A 14,872-nucleotide genomic window follows, 5' to 3' on the forward strand; every position below is an offset into this window, starting at 1 on the left:
ATGGGCTTTACATTGCCTTTACATTCGAATTTGATTAATGCAATATGATTTATGTATTTTGATTCTGAATGGTTTATGAGCTTGAGGTTTTATGACATTTATGTTGTGTATTAAATGTTTCACTTACTATATATATATATATATATATATATTTTTTTTTATAAAAATGTTTTGCTACAATTTGAACGCATTAATTTTGTTTTGTTACATGGATTTGTTATACATATATGTATGTTGTATGTGAAATAGTTCACTTAGACTACATTTTTCAAAATTTAACTCCATTTGCACGAACATTTTTACGTCACTAAATCAAAAATTGGCTTAACTACTATAAAATGTAAATAAATGTTTACTTTATTTTATATGTAAATTTAAATATATATTTATTTATTTAGGTTTATTTGTAAAGTAATGTAAATTTAATTTAATTTTGCCATTGGATTGGTTGTAGATTTGATTTATTTAAACGTTGTGAAGGGTACAAAGTATGACGCTCAGCTACGTTTAACTAACAACAAAATTCATATAACAACAATAAAAATACAAAATTCGTTTAGTTTCGCATTTATGAGAAATAAAGATACATGGTTAAAAAAATATATATATATGAGTGTGTGTGTGTGTAGATGCATGTATATATGTATGAGTTTGTATGGGGTTTCGAGTTTAATAAGTATACAAAATATAAGAAAATACGTTTCGTACAGCTAGTAAAAATAAATTCATGATGTACTTTCATTTATGTTTGTTTAAGTTACATATTAATTGTACTTTGATTAATTCATAATAAATAATATTTTGATTCGACAATTTATTAGTATGTGTATTCGTGTGCGCGTGAATGTGTGTGTGTAAGAGTAAATGTTGTTTCGAGCGTATTTAATAAATGGCAGGGTATTGTACAGAGAGCTGCTAATTAACAGCATATTCAACAGTGCTTGAACTACAGCGCGCCTACATCGGCTACAAATGTTAATTAGTTAACAGTGCGCTGTCAGTTAACATTCGTGGTTAAAACAAATTTTGTAAATAGATAAAATATTTGGCATTTAATTTCGCGAAGCTCAACGAATTTCAATTAATAATTACTTATTCCTTTAGCACATGATTTCACACAAGAGAAATGATAAGAGTTTTTGGGTTTGGATCTTTGGATGGCAACGCCGTATCAGAACTAAACTGTGTGCATTTAAACATTTCTCACTTGTGGAATGCTCATTAGATTGATTCTTACCAAATAATGCGTTCGACTCAAAAGTGTTTTACGAACATTAAGTTTGAAAAAGAGAGAAGAAAAAAACTATGATTTCATTTATAATTCCGTGTTTTTGGCAAATAAGTTTTACTGTTGTGCTTAAATTTCTAATGTATGATTTCTATATAGTACGAGTGTCTTACTATATTTATGTATTCATAAAACATTTTTCATTTTGTTTAATTTGAAACTTTTTGCCTTACACGGTCGGACTTCTTCTAATATTTAGATGTTTACTGCTGTGTATAGAGTTATGTTTGTTGCTAATATAAAATGTGATTTGTTGTCGGTTTGTTTATGTAGAAATATTTTAGAAAAGTTGTTGTTGTTGTTGTTGCGTATCAAGTTCATATAAAGTTCATTCAATTACTTTTATTTCTTGTTTTAATTGCGTATATTTATTAAATGGCTTTCAAGATCAATGCCAATTTCTTCAACTCTTTGTCGATTTCAAATCTTCCACAATTGCTCAGTTGTTTGTTTGTTAAAGTACTACAAAAGTGTTTTAAAGTATTTGCAAGGACTGACAGCCTTCAAATGTAGCCCGCTACAGCTGTTGTTGCCGTTGTTGTTGCTATTGTTGTCAGTGCTAAATGCATTTGATTCGCACCAATTGTTGTTGTTTTTAGTAACGCTTATGCTTTAGTTTACATTTGGTTTGTTAGTACTTCTCATCGTCCGTTATTTCCCTATGGGAATTCTGTAATTCTCAGGCCTTGTAGTGCTGATTCCTCACCGCACAGCACAGGCTCAGGGCAAAGGTCAGCGACAGCAGCTCCAGCAGTATCACAGCGGCGGTAATGGCAAATATGGTAACCCAATTCTCATAAATGATCTCAATCAGCTTATCAACGCAGCCCTGTAAAGCAGAAATTCAAAAACTTAATATCATTACAATGAACGACAGTGTATAAACACACGCTGTGTGTGTGCGTGTGTGTGAGTATGTGTGTGTGGCTATCTGTTTCTCATTTTCATGGCAAATGTTTATTGATTGTTTATTAAACGAATTCCGAGAGGAAGTTTCTGCACAGACATTAAAAGTGCGTGCGGAATATCAATAATAATTAATACATTTTTATCGTCTTTTGTGACAGGCGTAGAATTTTTATTGGCTTGAGCGTTGAGCAAATAAAAACAAATAACGTGAAAGATTATTAGCTCAACCGCTTGACGGTGCTTAAAAACCTTAGAAAACCGACAATGGTTAAAGTTATATTTATATCTGATGGCAAATATACAAAATGTACGCCAATATTAAAAAGGTTATCAAGTATGATAATATTCATAAATAATAATATTCAAAAATAAAGCTTTTAGCCTTACTGCGAGTTTTTATTTGAAATTTAATTGAATAAATCCGAAACATTCCCGTTTATATCTCGCCCTTGATTATTTCAAATTCTGTCAAGCGAACGAACAAAATGAAATTCTCACTCATCATCATTCGATTTACCTGCTGATAAATGTACGTGTTCAATGGGCCTCCAAATTTCAAGATACGCCACTTTTCGCACTCGTTATCCTTGATATCCTCTTTGCAACACGATTCAGGTATATTGTAAAGCACATTCATGGAGGATACGGCAATGTCAACTATATTGGTGCGATCGACATTATTAAAACGACTCGTGGCCCAATCGCCAGGTCCGTCTGCGCCGCAGCACTTCAACTGCAAACAGAAGAAATATATTAAATCAATTGAGATATGAAGTACGATCTATGTTAATATTTACATTCTTTTGCAGCGTGTCAAAGGTGACGGTGCGCGAACTCATGCTCGACTGTCCGTACTCCTCCTGTACAGATGATTTGACCGCCGCACGCACAATGTCATCCAGTTTGTCTTTGTTGTGGAAGGCCCAAGCACCGGCTGCGATTTGCGCCACCATCACAATGAGTATGACACAGAAGAACTGCAAAGAATTGCCAATTTATGAATGAGATCTGTGCGTAAATATACATGGGCGAAATAATTTAACAAATTGCAATTTGTGGGCGAGCCAGTGCAGACGGTGTAGGATGTGTGGGCAGATTTTCAATGCAATCTACGAATCTGGGCTCCACTTACCGAGACAAGCAGACACTGCGACTCGCGACATACGCCCAGGCAGCCAAAGAATGCGCCCAGAGTGATCAGTATGCCAATGGCCAGGAAGACATAGAGCGCTATATGATAATGATTGTACGACTGTGTCATCGATAGCATAAACGTGGGATCCGTTAGCATCCACAGCGAGGTGATCACAATGGTCAGGCCGATGAGCTGCAAGAGGCATGCAAAAGATTCAAAATTGAATAATTAGCTTTCGTTCATTTACTTCTTCTATCTTGTTTTAATTAGGTCATGCGTTCATTAGTTGACTTGGTGAAGTAACGTCATGTTTTGCTCAATCTCATCAATCGAAATGCTTCAATGACGCCATACATGTGTGTGTTTGTGTGTTTCTGTATGCGGCACGCCCCACTAGAGAGAGGGCGGCAATTAAAGCGGGCGGCAAAAGTCGTGCCAAGTATTTGAACGTATTCCCCCGCCAAACATTCAGACTTGGACATTATATGAAACATAGATTCGTTTGTAACTCATGATGTCAGCAGACAGCCAAATTTTATATTTTTCATCATTTCATGACGCTACGTTCCCGTATTTGTTTGTTGCCAATGTCTGTGTTTACGTTTTAATAAAATTAAGTGCCACATTTTTGTTTCCTTTCTTTTGTTTTGTTTTGCTTCGTTTTGTTTTTTACTTGGCAACATTTGCCAAGACATTGAACCAAGCCCCGATGCCGTTCAGAGGCCATAACCTTATCTACGGGCTGGGGGATTATCAAGAATGCGTATGGCAATGGGAATCTTTTAATATGCCAGCTAATATGCTCAGCTGTGTATACTCATATTACTCGTGTACTATATAACCACGCTCCAAGCTGATTATATTCCTAATAAGCACTTGCACATGTACATCAATTTGCATATTGTGTTACTCATTTTGCCCCCCGATTGCCACTGAAATAGTCGTCATGTTCAGCTCTAGCCTATTCGGAAATGCATGATGCCGATTACTAAATACCCTTATACATATTTTATTTAGAAAACCTTTTAAATATATTCTAGTAAGATGGCAACAAGATTTTGAAAGTTGATTAAAATTCATTAAAAAAAAAATCATTACAATAAAAAAACACTTGCTCGACTAGAGGTTACCGTGTACCGTCCTGCAAGGTAACCATTAAATTTGAAAAAATTATTCCTTCTCACAAATCAAGTAGTTAAAACATATTGTTGGCATTGGAATAATCTCTCCTTATGCGTGTTAAATTTGTAGATAAATCGAAAGTAGGCTCTGAGAGATCAAATATATACTTCCTTAGAACATTGTGAGGGTCAATATAAAAGCACCTTATTTTTTAACCAAATTGGTGATTTTCAGTTATGGCAATTATTTAACTTTTTGCACGTATGAGGCAGAATCTTTGTATAAAATGAATGTTACATTTCAATGGAACATTTTCACATTTGATCTGATATCAAAATAAATTAATTTACAGAATTAAAATACAAATATGCAGTGTATTGTTTTTAACTGAATGCTCAACGTTGCAAATGGGAATCTTCGGAGCTCAAATTAAAAATTGTAAATATTTATGTACGCAAAGTTTTTTCTTAAAAAGCAGACTAAAGTTGTCAGCGAAACAGGTTGTAGCTGAGGAGCTGCATTTGCAATGTTGTTTAAATATTTAAATTGTTTAAATATTTAAATGTTTGCATATTAAATAACTCATAATGCAGTCATAATGCAGTCCAGTTTGTAGTTGGAGATGCGTCAATCTCTCAGCTGTATGCATACGCTTTCCTTTTACTAAATGTGTGATAAAAGAGCAAAGAACACCTGGAAAATGAAAACAACGATGCCTAACCGAAAAAACAATAACAATAACAATTTGCCGCTAACAATGGTCTGGTGCAAAAAACATATACGAACGATATGCAACATTTCTTTTCGTCATGCTGCGAATGAACTACCCTAGCAAACATATGGAAGATCTATAATATATATTTTATACGATGTTGTTTTATTTATAAGCACATGTTCGTTGGATTTTAATACTTTGACAAATTGTTGCTATTTAGTATTTAATGAACGCTTTTAGTGAAGAGATTCATACATTTAAAAACCATAAAACGCCCTAAAACAAATATTGGCCAAAAAGTAAATGATTGGATCGAAAGAACATCATCGTAAAGAATATGAAAACTATGTAATTTTCTCGATTGGAAAGTACAAATTGCATTTGGTATATTTCGAGCAGTTTTAAGGTCTTTTTTAATTAATTTAAAGAATAGCTCATATTATGTCTCCAAAAGACATTTAAATATATACTAGAATATATATTACAAGAATGTTGATGCCTTATGTAGTTGCCCGTTACAAACGTATGCATAAAAACATTATACCCATCTTAACCACATTCAATGAGCTAACGGTACACAAACGTAAGCCCAGCTCTGCGTGCGGGTGGTCTTTGAGTTGCGCTCTTAAGCAGCTTAAGAGCGAGTTCAAGTTGAAGAGACGTACAGAGTTTGCGCGCAGACAAGAGAAAAAGAGAATCGCTGAAAAATAGGCCAAAGCAAAGTGCATTCAAGGGGCCTAACTTGTAAGTGTGTGAGTGTCTGAATGAAGGGAAGAAAACGACAAAACATTTAAAGTTGTAATACAAACGTTGTAATTGGCAGCGAATTGATTGCATATGTATGCACACACACACACACACACACACACACACATGATCGCATGCATATGATGCATGCAAAACTGACAAAATGTCGCGTGCATGCAAAATGTATGTCAAATATTTAATAAAAAGTGGCAACTCCTTACATGACCTACATCACTGTGGAACAGAAAGCTGAGATGCCGTATCGTGGATAAGTGTCCTCGGCTCGTTTTGCTCCTTATGCAATATTTATCGCAAATTGGCCGCACGTAATTTTTCTTTTTCTATATGATGCAAAAATACATGAACGTATGAATAATTGTGCGAAAAATAGCACAATGAATTATGGGCAAAGAGAACAAGGAGGAGAGCAAATCATCTAAATTAATTGCCAGGCGGGCGAGAGACGCCAGCGATGTCCACCAACAACACAGCGAATGATCATAGCTTCTAACTAAATGGCGGCATCTGTGGCGGCCAGACGGGCAGACCGTCTGTCGGTCGGTCGGTCGGTCGGTCAGTCTGTCGGTCGCGCAGTATCAATGGAACGTCAAAGCATTAGCGTCAACTGAAATCGTGGCGCTTTATCACGATCACGCAGCCCCGCAGCGATGCTGATGAAAATGGAAATGCTATGGAAAACTATGTCACAGTGTTGCAAATATGCATGGAAAAAACTAAAATTCAAATTGCCGCCAATGCAAGCAAAATCTATATAATTTGGATTTACTCCGACTGTAATTAAAGATATTTTATTCTCTAAAACATAAATGGACATCTCTCTCGAAAAGTCTGGCAAGGCCACAGTTGAAAACAGCTATTCTTTTCGGATAACTTCCAGCCAAATCCACTCAAAGGCGGGAAGGCTATTGGAAAGATATGTATGAAACGTAAGATCTCAAATCCCTCCAAAATCGATATTCAAACTAGAATCACATAGAGTAAATCCTAACGATAGTTTTGATGTTTAACGTACAGTTAGTTTTAAAATATATAACAGTAAAAAGCATAGTAGTAAAAAAGATAAAAAACAAATGTAAATCTAAAAACTAAAATTTGTCAACTTCTGACTTTAATAAATTTATATATATAAGTATTATTGTCTATATTTTATAAAGCGCACACGAGAATTGTGTGCATGCATTGATGAATAAATTTCACCACTGTGGCCAAAGAAGAAGATTCTCCCACCTCCTCCTGCCAATGGCTGTGGCAAGACCAAGAGAAAAATCAACATCCACACGGAACGAAAGCAAAATGTTTTTGTTGGTTTGTTCGAAAATAGATTTGACTAATAAATACTATAGGGAAAAATCGAAAAGCCAACAACAAAATAACAAAAACTAAAAACAAAATTGAAAATGAAAATTTTACTCGATCGAGCAAGAACAACATAAAACACAAACAGAAAGGAAATAACAATTAATGTGGAAATAGTAAATTGCGTAAAACGAACAAAAAAAAAAAATATACAAAAATACACACAATTCGTTGAACCCTTTCGACGAGACGTAACGGTTAAAAAGAGAGAGAACAGTTAGTGGGGAGTGGCGCACCCGAAAGGCGCCAAATGTAGGTCCTGCCCATACACAACAAATGTACATGTGAGTGTGTATACAGATACATACACAGGCGTTACAGCAATGAATGAGCAGTTGCTTCATTTTTTTTTTTCTTTTTGGTTGATAAGAAGAGAAGAATACGAGGTGTAGCAAGAAGCAGAACCCAATCTTAACAACAAGGCACGCATATAAAAATAAAAGACCAACAGGAAAAGGCCAACAAGAAAACAAGAAAAACAACACAACGCAATGTGTGGGAGCAGCACAAGGGAGGGGGGGAGGCAAAAAAGAGCGCGATGCTTTCGCTGCCTGTCTATCTGCTGTGTGCGTGTGTGCGTATATTCGTGTGCGGGTGTGTGGGTGTGTGTCGCATAATCTCCACCCACAGCGGAACTTCTATTGTTTTTTGAAGTAGGGAGTGAGCAGCAGCAGTTGAGAGCGTGCGCGCAAGCAAAGGCATCGGCATAGGGAACGCGCACGCATACACTGAAAAACGCGCCATGCAAGTTTCTATTGATGTGTTCCAGTTGCTGTTTGTATTAGTGAGCTGGCTGATTCTATGGTTGTTGTTGTTGTTGTTTTCAGTGTTGTTGCTGTCTGCTTGCATACCTACCCAAAATAAGATGTTTATAAGGACCATCAAATATTTGACACACGAACAGCACCCGTTGAGACCCATTTTATGGCTTTAATTTATTTTTTTCGCACAGTTTGCGTTTACTTTGACGGCTTTTTCACCACCGTTGACTTCCTGCCGTATGAAACTGAGAAGCTGCGTTCGCCCCTTGCAGCCTTTAATGCAATTTTTCTACTCGTTGCACTTGGACACTTTTTAAAATAATTCGTTTGGCGCCCGATTTTTCGAAATCGGTTCAAAACACTTTTAGCTTAAATCATTAATATCCGTTTTATTTCCGTTAAGCGCGTTGCATTTAGCAATAATTTAAATTTTTATTTGTACATCGAAGCAGCAGCGGCGCTCTCTCAATCGCGTCTGAATCAGTGTGACCGCTTATACTATTTTTAAAAATCCACTTAACGCTTCAATATGAAAAATCGTTATCGATTGAACAACACGTTTTTACCATTAACCAACACTGGTTCATATATTTACTCCCGTTTCATACGATAATTTTAAAATGATTCCACGTTTTGATTAGGTAAGAGTATGGCAAACCGCTATTTAACAATTGGCAGTACCTTGTTGAATATATCGATGATTGTACAAAATCATATTGTTTACTATAATCGATAGACAAATATCGCTAAATAATTGGCAACATTTATGGCTTCGCACTGTTGGGTCACACTCGCAGTTCGTTGTTTTTCTTACAGAAAAAAACAGTAAAAGAGTGCAGAGAGAAATAGTGAAAAAAAAATGGATTATTAGTAACAAATCTGTAATTGAATAATCAGTGAATTGTGCATTACCCTGCAGCTATTTCACAAAAATTCAAAATGCGTACACAAATTATGTAGCTGCTGTGGCTTTTCCACCAAATCAAAAGAAAATCGGTACAAAAGGAAAACAAAATACACAGCCAAACGCGAATGTAAATGTGAAGCACAGGGCAAAGTAAGCACAAGCAATCCCCCAAAACAGGCGTCCGCTCACAGCCGCCCCCACCCCCACCCCCAACCAGTGGTGCCACAAATACTGTACACCACAACGAGGTGCACTGAATTCGAAACAGGCTGCTGCTGCTGCTGCCGCTTGCCTCTAAGTTTTAAGTAATTAAAGACCTGCACCCCGATACCCCCGCCCCTAACCAAGCCATCAATATACACATGCCCCCACAGTGAGTGCTTGTGTGCGTGTGTGTGTGTCTTGTAATTTCGTTACGCAGTGGAGCGGTGCGGCAGCCGTTCAAGTGAAGTCTAAGCATTTTGTATACGAGAAAAACATATAAGCTTTGCCTGCGCTTTAAGTTTTGTTGTTGTTACGGTATTTGATGTTGTACATATAAAATTTCACAAGTGTTGCATTTGAAGCCAGTTGCGGGGCCACTTCTCGCTTTGAGCCAAGTTGTTGTTATGCTTTGCCAGCATGTGTGTGTGTGTGTGTGTGTGTCTTGGCTAAAAACAAAAAAATACATTGAAGTAGTAAAAAAAACCAAACAGCAAAACTCAGCAACTTGCTTTGCATACATATACATAGAAAAACACATATGCATATGTATTTGTATGAAGTGATGACCATATAATTAGTGATATTTTTTTAATCTCAACTTAATGTTGCTGTAAAGCGAATTTACTTTACGTATAGCTGTGTTTATTAACATGTCAGTTATGAATTGATAAAAATAATGCTTACAGAGTATGTGCACAGAAAGCTTAAACAAAAAAAAAAAAATAGTGTTCCTAATTATTTGGCCCACACTGTGTACATTGCTTTTCGGTTTTCCGCTCTGCGTTTGAGCGTGTCTCATAAGTAAATTTCACTTTCACCTTCGATGTGGGCAGTTTATAGTTGCGTCCGAGGCTGACCAATTACTTTGTACTTGCTGTTAAAATTTGGCGAGTTTTAAATTAGAAAGTGAACTCTTTCGGCGTGTTTGTGCGGCTTCTTAATTTGCGTACATGGACATGCCCACACCTTGCTCTTCTGTCTGTCTGTATAATTTAATTGTAATTAGCCCCATTCTGACCCACCAGAAGATTGCGTCTAATTATCTGACTGTCTGACCGTACCCGTTCCCTCGCTCTGACAACTTTAACAAGCGTGCAACGTGTGGGAACTGTTAAATTGTTGCATTGAAAAGGGGGACACACATTCAGATATTTCAATCATTTGCTCACACACACACACACACACACACACACACACTCCCATGCACACAGACAGCATGTAACACTTTGCATTTCGAGCAAAGCACATAATATAGAGCGCGCAGCGACAACATGCGGCAACATCAACAATAAGTGGCAACTAGGAAGTTGTTGGCAATTGTTTCGCTGTTGTCTAGTGCTTCATTTCTCTATTGACGAACTGCTTAATTATCATTAACAGCTTGCTGCAAACAACATTAACAGTAACATAACGTTAACATAGCAGAAGTGCAACAACCCAACAACAGCAGCAGACGCAATTACATGTCATATTTTGCTAGACGATGATATACCCTGTTTTTTTTTCGCATATGCTTAAAAGTATGCTATGCATACATTACAAGTTTGGTACAGAGAATTTGGGAGCATCTGTCTGCAATGTTGTTGCTATTTGGCTTCAAATAGAGTTTGTGAAAGTTTCAAATAAGATTTAAATATATTAATGTACAATTTACATGTTCGCTCATTCAAGCATATTATAACAAAGATCTATCGTCATGCATACCCTATGAGCCTTTCTAATACAATGGGTATCTAAAGAGCTGATTAAGGGGGAGCCATGTGTGAACATGCCATAGAATTTCTTGCAATAATAACAATAGACCGCAAGTGGGCAAAGCATAACAGAAACTAGGTAATACTTTTATAATTTATTCTAGCTACTTTTTATGGCCTTCTTTTTTTTGTGCTGAGATCCGTTTTTATTTTCACACACTGGCTCTGTTCCGCTTTCGTAGTGGGGTGTAAATCTTGGGCCAGCATGAAAGTTAACCTTTCGGTTGATGTTTTGGGACTCTAAGGTCTTTCGAGCGTTAAACGTGTATTCAGCATAAATCATATAATTTGTTGTTTGTCTTTTGATTGAGTGTGTGTGTGCGTGTGTGTGTATAACTACTGTGGCAGGGCAGCTGTTTAAAGTTGTAGCAGAAACAACGGCAAATAGATGAGCGCAAACAAGGAGAAATAACAAGAATAATAGCGTACAATATTTGGGGTTTACCAAAGCAGGTCTCGAGCAGACCGCACCGCAAGCTTATCACTATTCCAATAAACCAAAACAAATTTCAGTTTCATTGCAGCCAGCAGCGTCGCAAAGACAACAACCTAGCAGCAGCAGCAGCAGCAGCGGACGGAGATAAGCAGCAACGCAGCAACGCAGCAGTGGCAGCTGCACGCACTGATAACAATTGATAGTGATTGCCGAATACCCGAATACTGGTTCCGATTCAAACCGCGTGTCTCCTGCGCAGCGGCAGCGGCCACCTTCTCGCTTATCATTGACCGAGCATGTCGCACGGCAGCGCCGGCGCGCAAACTGTTGGCGGTGGCGTTGGCGGCGGCAGTGTCGGCGGCGGCAGCTTGGGCGGAGCAGCAGCAGCAGCGGCGGCAGCAGCAGCAGCTGGCTCTGAATATCGGGAACTGCATTGGACTGTGTCGAGCGTGATGGACTCCTCTCGCGTATCCACCTGCCTAATATCGATGCTGCTGATTGTTTATGGCAGCTTTCGCAGTCTCAACATTGAGCAGGAGGCGCGGGAGCGAGAGCAAAAGAAACGCAATGAATCCATGACGAATCTGCTAACTGGCGAGCATGTCGAAAAGGATCCGAGTAAGTCAACATCACATAGCTTCACTTCCTTACTAATCGGATGTCTATATCATATAGGTCGACTAATAATTAAATTGTTGTATAACAAACTTTTTAGTTTTTCAATATAAACTAACCATATCCCAGCCATGTTATTATATATCATATAGATCTATAGGAAAAGTAGGGAACATGACAAGACAGCCTTTCTTGCTAGTTTTTTGTAATCTTTTTTTATTTTCGTTTGTAAAGTCTTATCCCTGTAAATGTTAATATATTTCAATTAAGTTCAATTATTAGAAATATATATAAACCAATTCTGATGCCAGAACCGATTATTTGTTATTTGGCCGAAATTTTCTATAGAGACTTTATTATATGAAAAATCATTTGAATTTCCGTAAAAACAATTTATAATTCAAGTTCAAGGCTCAGTTTAAGTAGCTTTATATTGGTTTTAAAATTGACTTGGGTTTAACAATTTAATTAGCCTGAAAAAAAAATTGTAAATAATAGATATTAATTACCTCCACTCTGTTGCAGCGGATAAGTTTGCCACGTTGGATACGATGCACGCGCTGTGCCTGCCACTGGGTGCTTCCATATCGCTGCTCATCATGTTCTTCTTTTTCGACTCAATGCAGCTGCTCTTTGCCGTGTGCACAGCCAGTAAGTGGAGCATGTTATGCTTTATGCGTCCATCTGCTCACATTATGACGTATATTCACAGTTATTGCCACTGTGGCGCTGGCATTTCTGCTCCTGCCCATGTGCCAGTATATAATACGTCCCTGCACGGATGGTAAACGCTTCTCCTTTGGCATCTGTGGACGTTTTACGGCAGCGGAGCTATTTAGCTTTACACTCTCCGTCTCAATTGTGTGCGTATGGGTGCTAACTGGGCACTGGCTGCTTATGGATGGTAAACAAAATGACAGCATCTGGAATTTCAGTTGAAACGCATTTAACTATCTATTCGTTTTAGCCATGGGCATGGGTCTGTGTGTCGCCTTTATTGCGTTCGTGCGTCTGCCCAGCTTGAAGGTGTCGACGCTGCTGTTAACCGGTCTGCTGATCTATGACGTTTTTTGGGTATTCCTTTCGTCGTACATATTTAGCACAAATGTGATGGTCAAGGTGGCCACACGACCCGCCGAGAATCCCGTTGGCATTGTGGCGCGCAAATTGAATTTGGGCGGCATTGTGCGGGACACACCGAAGCTAAATTTACCGGGCAAACTGGTTTTCCCCAGCATTCACAACACGGGCCATTTCTCGATGCTCGGCCTGGGCGATGTGGTTATGCCAGGTCTACTGCTGTGCTTTGTGCTACGTTATGATGCCTATAAAAAGTCACAGGGCTTTACATCGGACCCAACACTATCACCGCCAAAGGGTGTTGGCTCCAGGTTGACATATTTTCATTGTTCCTTATTGGGGTAAGTGGAGCGCAAGTTTTGCTGGAAGTAAATGATTTTTCAATTGAGTACTCGGTCTTCCTTAGCTATTTCCTCGGTCTGCTAACGGCAACGGTCAGTTCGGAGGTCTTTAAGGCCGCACAACCCGCCTTACTCTATTTGGTGCCGTTCACGTTATTGCCACTGCTGCTGATGGCCTATTTAAAGGTATGTACAATTCGTCCTACTACTATAAATTATGCTCTAACTATTATGTCTTCCATAGGGCGATCTGCGACGCATGTGGAGCGAACCGTTTATAGCGCATCCACCATCAAAACAATTGGAAGTCTGAGTGTACTCTATCTTAAATCAGAATTAATGAAAAACTTAAAAAAAAAAAGAAAAACAACAACAACAACAAAAACGAGAAAAACAAACAGAAAACAGAATATGAATTCTCTCTCGATAACCTACGTATTGTTTACTTATACGTATCAAGGTTTTTTTTTAAGTTAGGTGATCCACTTTTTAGTGAAGTAACAGCAAAACCGAATAATAAATGTACGTAGTTTTAGTATAAGTGGGAAAGTTTTTTTGAAAACCACACACACAAATGTACATGTATGTATATGTTAATGTAATTTCTTTACGCTTTACGCAACGCAAAGCAAAAATTAGATACAGTTTATGCTGGCCGTAATATTCAATTTGTTGCATACGAAAGATTTCAGAAGCGCTTCAATCTCAAACAGACTCAAGCTGCATTCTAACTTACATACTAACCTGCATAAGCTATAGTAAGGGTTGAGTATTATAGTTGTTTTTTCATTTAGCTACTACTGTTGAGATTTAATTTTCGTTCATTTAGACTTAATGCATTTTCAACATTTCCAATTTCCACATGATCAACAAGCATAAATTCGCAAAATTTCAAATTCGAATCAATTATCAAACTGTGTGACAATTTCTGTAAATACTTAATTTTAATATCACAATCACAAATAATAGTTAGTAAGTGCGCCGCATTTTCACATTTCGATTTTCTTACAAAAAACACATTTGCGTCCCCATTTCCATTATCTGCATTCGAATTTTTCACACATACATACATAAATGATATTTTGCCAAAATGCATGTGTTCGTTTTAAACAATAAATATTAAATGGAGAAAAACAAAGAAACAAAATATAATGTTGCACTCGCGTGTTTCACAAATTAAGTTTCGAGAATTTTAATTATTTATAACGATCAAGCAAAACTAACAATAATACATAACTATAAATATATGCATAGTAGTTACATTTTAATTGTAAGTAAATGCAATTTCGAAACATATAGAAACAATAAAAATGTGAGATTTGAACATAATTACTGGGTATTCAAGGTCTGACTACTGCGGCTGTAATTCGTTTTTTGTTTAATAGGGTGAAATTGCGATAATCTATTAATTCGTATTAAGCAATATTGGGAATACAAGTTTTTGGGAATAAACATCAGATCTAATAATATCCCTGCCCGAA

The 14,872-nt window shown here is 37.3% G+C and overlaps 2 protein-coding genes and 1 long non-coding RNA gene across 4 annotated transcripts; 2 read left to right on the forward strand and 1 right to left on the reverse strand.

The window, feature by feature from the left end:
• Window positions 1–720: 720 nt before the first annotated feature.
• On the reverse strand, window positions 721–8,542 carry Tsp96F (Tetraspanin 96F). Its single transcript, XM_002054538.4, has 5 exons — window positions 8,149–8,542; window positions 3,330–3,524; window positions 2,995–3,174; window positions 2,715–2,930; window positions 721–2,117 (listed from the first exon to the last, which is right to left on the reverse strand). Exons 1-5 carry the CDS (start codon window positions 8,212–8,214, stop codon window positions 1,968–1,970), a joined length of 807 nt encoding a protein of 268 aa, XP_002054574.3. The 5' UTR covers window positions 8,215–8,542; the 3' UTR covers window positions 721–1,967.
• Window positions 2,765–3,951, forward strand: LOC138910912 (uncharacterized). The gene is made up of 3 exons (XR_011416109.1): window positions 2,765–2,905; window positions 3,007–3,533; window positions 3,603–3,951. It is a non-coding gene; the product is annotated as an uncharacterized lncRNA (long non-coding RNA).
• Window positions 8,543–8,839: 297 nt separating the features above from the next.
• SppL (signal peptide peptidase-like protein) lies at window positions 8,840–14,720 on the forward strand. Of its 2 annotated transcripts, none has more exons than XM_032438976.2 (7): window positions 8,840–9,111; window positions 11,433–11,973; window positions 12,496–12,621; window positions 12,683–12,874; window positions 12,938–13,391; window positions 13,457–13,577; window positions 13,636–14,720. In XM_032438976.2, exons 2-7 carry the CDS (start codon window positions 11,652–11,654, stop codon window positions 13,702–13,704), a joined length of 1,284 nt encoding a protein of 427 aa, XP_032294867.1. In that variant the 5' UTR covers window positions 8,840–9,111; window positions 11,433–11,651; the 3' UTR covers window positions 13,705–14,720. The 2 variants fall into 2 exon arrangements, with proteins under 2 accessions (XP_032294867.1, XP_032294868.1); XM_032438977.2 differs by having other exon boundaries at window positions 11,444–11,973.
• Window positions 14,721–14,872: the final 152 nt, after the last annotated feature.

This window comes from Drosophila virilis, chromosome 2, assembly GCF_030788295.1.
Source record: "Drosophila virilis strain 15010-1051.87 chromosome 2, Dvir_AGI_RSII-ME, whole genome shotgun sequence".
NCBI lineage: Eukaryota > Metazoa > Arthropoda > Insecta > Diptera > Drosophilidae > Drosophila > Drosophila virilis.

Bases quoted from the DNA above. Each gene is read 5' to 3' on its own strand.
- SppL (XM_032438976.2), top strand. From the start codon at position 11,652: ATGTCGCACGGCAGCGCCGGCGCGCAAACTGTTGGCGGTGGCGTTGGC. The intron at 12,875-12,937 runs GTAAACAAAATG...TATTCGTTTTAG, and splicing joins GCACTGGCTGCTTATGGATG to CCATGGGCATGGGTCTGTGT. The intron at 13,578-13,635 runs GTATGTACAATT...TGTCTTCCATAG, and splicing joins TGCTGATGGCCTATTTAAAG to GGCGATCTGCGACGCATGTG.
- Tsp96F (XM_002054538.4), bottom strand. From the start codon at position 8,214: ATGGGTCTCAACGGGTGCTGTTCGTGTGTCAAATATTTGATGGTCCTT. The intron at 3,175-3,329 runs GTAAGTGGAGCC...AATTCTTTGCAG, and splicing joins CGCAGTGTCTGCTTGTCTCG to TTCTTCTGTGTCATACTCAT. The intron at 2,118-2,714 runs GTAAATCGAATG...TCTGCTTTACAG, and splicing joins ACACGTACATTTATCAGCAG to GGCTGCGTTGATAAGCTGAT.